At 37.5% G+C, this 6,494-nt stretch overlaps 1 protein-coding gene across 1 annotated transcript; it reads right to left on the reverse strand.

The window, feature by feature from the left end:
• Window positions 1–481: 481 nt before the first annotated feature.
• LOC128548334 (uncharacterized) lies at window positions 482–2,499 on the reverse strand. The gene has a single exon (XM_053522855.1). The coding sequence runs from the start codon at window positions 1,694–1,696 to the stop codon at window positions 1,277–1,279; it is 420 nt and encodes a 139-aa protein (XP_053378830.1). The 5' UTR covers window positions 1,697–2,499; the 3' UTR covers window positions 482–1,276.
• Between the last annotated feature and the right edge of the window lie 3,995 nt (window positions 2,500–6,494).

Here is a 6,494-nt window from a genome sequence, read left to right on the forward strand (position 1 = left end):
TCATATTTTGACTTTAGAAATATAGCAACAGTGCCATTGTAATAAACTTACTCATAGATTTCAATTAATTCTTAAAATCATTTTCATTTCCGTACGCCGAATCCAGGCCTTATTCTACGTTTTCTGGATAAATGACGTTACGCCATCACTTCCGGTTTATTGAACGTGCAGAACTACCTTAAGTTCTGATCGTATACTGGTCCAGGGCCTAAATCCGGACACTTTTGCTGATTTTTTACGATAACTTTGCATTTGGTAACCACACGTGCATAAAATTTCGAATGTATTATTTTAGGTTCTTTATAAATCTCTGTGTAAAACAACAACATCGTATATTGCTGATTTTATCATAAAAAAATCACCCGAAGTGGGCCAGTAAACACTGTAAAATTAGACCTTCAGAGTGCTTAAATATTCTGACAGTGTTTGCCTATGAAATACAATGAATCAACGCGCCCAGAAATAATAAGGAATACGACTTTGTTTGAAGCAAAGCAGTCAAATTTGGCCCTGTAAATAAATAAACACATCTCCACTCGATTTAAGTTTAATTACCTTTTAATCACGTGATCATACTGACTACTTTCTAATTTGATGTATAACTGCAAAATATAACAATGTAATACGCATTAAATTCTATGTGAGCTAAAATAAATGTTTACAACTACTCTTACCTACTCACAGATTATGTTGCTTTTGATATGATTCTCTACTTTTTGACACAACTATCAGGACCACAATAATGTCGCACAATCCCCGGCTTGTGCCGATCGCGTGCGGTCATGGAAAAACGTCACAATTTTTTTTTTATCGAACGAACTTAGTAGATCTCAGTCTAGAGTGTTAAAATATTTTCATGCTAACGATGTTCAGTTACTGTGCACGTTCTTTTGTTGACAAACATTTTATTCGGAACTTTTTTCTACCGGCCGATGCATGTGACCTGGCCCGTCGATCAAGATAAAACAAGTTCAACCACATATTGAGGCCCTGGAAGGTGGTTAACAAATTAACAACAAAAACACAGAAATAACGTAACACTCATGTTATTTCAGGATTTTTGAAAACCATGTAGTTTATAAAACATTTCTGCCAGGGTGTTAAAGCCTAAGATTTTTATCACAGTAATTTAATTCATCATAAAATATGTGTTAATGATCAGTCACTGTCTCCATTTACATTCACTAATCTTCATATACTGCAGGCTTACAGAGTTTACAAAACCATTCAGACTCTTCATTCAGACTAGTTCTCACATACCATAACTCGCTTATACTTAAACAACAATCATGATACCACCTATCACACCCATCACAACCATATATCCAGCTATTCCATTATCTTCATCATCCACAAGCCCACACTCTCCACATATATCACACACAAAAGACGATGCCATAATAGCAGCCATGTCTGGTTTCCCAGACGCCTTCTCCCTAGCTTTCTCTTGTCTCTTCTCATCTCTCAGTCTTTTTCTGGCCTCTTTTTCTTCATCCTCCTTTCTTTTCTCCGCTTTCTCGGCCTTCTCCATGTCTCTTCTAATTCGCCGTTCTTCTATCTCTGCTGCCTTCTTTACTTTCCTTTCTTCTACCTCCTTCTTCCGACGTTCAATGGCGACTTTTTTCTCCTCCTCTTGTTTTTCACGTTCCTGAAAACATAATCTAAATTGAAAGTCAACAAGAAAGGCAAATGACATCACGGTCAAAAATCAGAAAATAATTGTGTAGACGTTAATTCTGGTATTGGAATGTACAACATCACGAAATGGCTTTAACAAGGAAGGCATAAAAATAAAGAAAGGAGAATCTCGCACGGCGTTCAAAATGTTGTATCATACCTTCAGTTCATTTAGCATTTCTGTAGTGCTGAGAACACGACCAGGCTCGACCCTTTTTAGACTTTTTCTTTTCGTCTAACGGTTTCACCGGCGGGGGCAACAGAATTTTCCCCAAACTCTCCAGAACAATGCCTTTTACAACCAAAGGGTTTACTGTAAAATTACCACAGGTCTCAGGGGCTGCTGTCTCTTTTTCTGAAATATTACAAAAATCATTTAATTCACTTGTAAGTATAATGTGCGAATGACTTGATTACAACCATGATGAAACCTTTTCTTGTCATCATTTCGAATTAATATTCAAGATGTGTAGTTTTGTACATTTCTAAATTCTAACGTTTATCATGGTTGATATACAAATTTCAGACATAGCAGACATAAATATATTTAAAATAGATTACAAAGAAAATGAAATGTTTCTTTATACCATTGTTTACTTCCTGTGACAAGAAAGTTGACTGGATAAGTTGCGACCTATCAATGGCCATCCTGTTGACTGGACAGAGCCCGGTGACTTCAAATGCACGCTGTATGGAAGCAGGGGTGGTTAGGTCAATGGCATGCCGAAGAATGGCTGGGAATCTTGACTTCCCGATTGTCACCGCTGTACTCGTGTGCCCAAGATTATTGCATATTGCATTAAATCTCGACTTCAACGGACCAAAAATCTATATATAGATAAAATATATTTGAGCCGCGCCATGGGAAAACCTACATAGTGCGTTTGCGACCAGCATGGATTCAGACCAGCCTGCTCATCCACTCAGTCTGGTCAGGTTACATACAGTTCGCTAATAGTTTCTATAATTGCAGTAGGCTTAGAAAGCGAACAGCATGGATTCTGACCAGACTGTGCTGATGCGCAGGCTGGTCTGTATCCACATGCTGGTCGCAAAGCCATTATGTTGGTTCTCCAGAAGCGCGGCTAATTCATACTTGGTCTACGGATCGCGGGGTCGCGAGTTCGATCCCCGGGCGGGGCGCATGTTCTCCGTAACTATTTGATAAACGACATTGTGTCTGAAATCAGTTACTTGCGGAGAACAGGTTTGTACTGGTACAGAATCCAGGAACACTGGTTAGGTTACCTGCCCGCCGTTATATGACTGAAATACTGTTGAAAAACGGCGTTAAACCCAAAACAAACAAACATTCATACTTGGGTATGTTATTTTTCACGTTTTAATCTTTTTTTCAGTACTAGTATGATTACATTGTATATGAATTATCGTTAAACATTTGAAACCATACCTTTACATCTAGTGGTTGGAGTATGTGCGTTGTGTGCCCAGGAAACCCCAATAGTACAATGTCGTTTTCGATAGCTGCCTTGACTGTGTTGATGAAGACATGACTGTCATGGTTGCCCATGACCAACAACACAGGCCTTGCTTTTCCACAGTTTGGAATAAAGCACTTTACCAGCCACTGATAAAAGATATCAGTGTTAATAAAACCCGTGTCACTAGCCGCAAACAACCATGACTCTGGAACACCCTCGATTCTCCTGTGTGGTATACTTCCCTGAAAAAAAAGTTATATTATTCTCTTCTTTAGTGATATGCACCGCGAACGTTATATAAATTTACAAATGTATTTGACCACGTGCGAATGGGAAACTGACATACTGACGTACTTGAAAAATTACGAGGGAAGGCAGGAATCTTCCACTGGCGCAAACACATATCTGTGCTGTTACATGCCCCCCTGATGTTATCCGCCGTTTAAATACGTGGCCCTCCACCGGTGCGATAAACTTAGTTGAGCACTTTTCTTTACCTGTCCATCCCGTCTCGTCGCAATTGAATATCTAAAGACAGAGTAAAATATCAGAGTTGATTTGATGCGTTTTTCTGCCATTTCGACATTGTCGAGTATCTCTACACCAGAACGACAAATAGAGTAGTCGATTTCACCTCTCTGGAAGCGTGTTGATGCGGAAATTTTGACATGTTGTGTAACACTCTCACACCAGGGCACCAATACGAAAAGTAAGGCATATTGGCGCCCTGGTGTAAGAGCACGACAGAACGATACATTTCCCACTAAAACATACCACTTGGAATACGCCAAAACGGCGAATTTATTTGTCGCATTGGCATGCCTCCGTGATCGAGTGGTTAATGGTTATTATAGCGGTATTTTATACAGAGCTGGGTTTTTTTTATAAATAAATAAATAAAAACAACAACAACAAAAAACAGGTAAGTTGCAATGAATGATACAGTAACATAAATATAGCATTAAGATGATTTTATTAAATAGTATCTTAAGCACTTTTTGACTTAAGATTACCAACGGTATGCAATTGATCATTTGAAATGTTTCAGTTCTAGCTTTCCGCAAAACAATTACATTATTCGCATTCACTACCTGCTCGGGTTTACCTTTTATGCCATATTCTTCCAAGGTCTTTTCGAAGAAATCAAAGAATTCAGCAATAACAGTCTCAGTTGACATTGATGCCCTTGCTGCTCCATGTTTTCCGTCAATCTGTCGCTGAGCTTGTGCCGGCTTAAAAAGCTCCGGAACCACTTATCACTAGGCCCGGATGAAATATTCACTCTGTGCGCAGATCCTGTTATTGTATAATTCTTTCGCTAAATGGACATTATTTTTAGTACATGATCATTAAAATTACTGTAATTATTTTCTATTTCAACGTTTACATTTGTATTAATTATTATATTTCATCACAACTGGTGGTCCAGTAGATAAAGTGTGGGCCGCTCAATCCAGGTGTCAAAGGTTCGAGCCCAACTGGGCTCACGACAATGACTTCTCTTTAGACACGAGTTCTGTTTTTTTCGGAAGCGGACTTGAGGTAGTATCAAATGAGCTTGAAGCGTTCATCACAATCGAGATAAAACACATTAGACTTAGTATATATTAAAATACATGTATACATATTTTTATTATTATGTTGTGTTGTGTGGCACAGTAAAAGGTCGCCCTTACTTCTTCTCACTGTTGTTATATTTTCTGGTCCTTCGGGATCATTGATTTCAACTCATTTACATTTGAAGATCGAATACTAATTAAGCCGGCGCTACTAGGGTACATGGGCAGTGCTGCATTTTCCATTACCTGCTCATGAACAGATTTAATCAAACCGAGTCTGCAATTATCACTATTTGAATTGTTCTCGATGCTTCCAAGGGGTCAAATTTTCAGATTATATTGTTATTTCATTATCATAATATTAATTTTTATGAACCTTATCTATTAGAAACTGAATTCGTTTCAAACATTCATTATTTTTATATAGATTTCTATTTTATTGTTCACCAGAATTCATTAAAATGTCGACGATCTTCATCCGAACAATTTTACGTGATGCCGGAACTCCTTGATTAGCCATGTACACAAGGTAGCCAGTTAAGGCACTTTCTTCTTCATCACTGAGCTCTCTACGCCTTCCTCTCGTCCCTACTGGCTTATCATTTACCTGCCTCACATGATCATGCAAGGTTGAGCGTGGAACCCCGTACTCCACTGCAGCCTGTCTAACTGACATGGATTTTCTACGGACTGCCCCTACTGCAAGGTCCAAAGCATCTTTTGCATAGCTTGTTTTATAACTGTATGCCATACCACACTATCATGGATCAGAAGGGGAACAACTAGAAGAAAAATTGGCCGATTTTGTCTTTGTCTTATTAGTTGCCTCCCTTGTATGCAAAATGTTGGTATTATTTAACCTATCAAAACAATTTTTATAGAACAAAAAATGATTGTTTTTTATTAATAGAAAACAATGGTAGGACAAAATTATAAAACATGCGTCTTCACATCTGTTTAGGTTAATTTGATTAAAAGAGTCGGCTGCAACAGGCAGAATATTTTTTCTTATTAAACCAGTACCTCGTCGCACCTCAAATTACTGGCGCGCGCTGTATGACGTCATCCCCCGTGACGCACAATGTTTACTTTTAGCAGTGCGGATGTTTGAGGGTAATTTTCTTTGTAAATACTTACATTTATATACACTGTTGTGAAAATTTGTCACCAAAGCGTTCGTTTGCGTCCATCCTGATCATTCCAGAAAAAATCACGATCTTAAAGCGCTTTTTAACGGTGTGCGATTTTTTACGCACTGTCCGAATTTAGGCACTGGACCAGTAGTCGAAGTTATTTATTGTTCTCAATGATGATACATTTTTACACATAATTTATATATTAGAATGTAAAATGTATATATCCAACAATGAGAAATAACAAATAAAGTTAAACTGGTATCACGTTTGTGTAACAAAGTAGCTAGACTGCTTACTTCAATAAATCATTTTGAAAGTGTTTCTTATGCTTTAGTCATTTTGAAGCATTTCTGTAACTGTTTAAGAGTACTTTGCTGCAAATAATGAAACCCAAAATGTCATTGTCATCAAATAAAATTGAATTATCACGATCACTGTTTCATGAAAAAAGCATATGGAAATTATTATTTTTCTTTTTTTGTTAAAGGTACTACTTTATTGTTGTAAACAAAGTAGGCAGATAACTGCAATTATCAACATTTATTTACAACTTAAACTGTTTAAACAACTTGAGAAAGAGTTTTGTTTGGACCTCTCATTTACAATATATATCAACAATTTTCACCTGAATTAAGAGCATTCATGAGTGGAAAATACTGATGGTAAAATGGTGTAGGGGT

Source organism: Mercenaria mercenaria, chromosome 14 (genome assembly GCF_021730395.1).
Source record: "Mercenaria mercenaria strain notata chromosome 14, MADL_Memer_1, whole genome shotgun sequence".
In the NCBI taxonomy this organism is placed as follows: domain Eukaryota; kingdom Metazoa; phylum Mollusca; class Bivalvia; order Venerida; family Veneridae; genus Mercenaria; species Mercenaria mercenaria.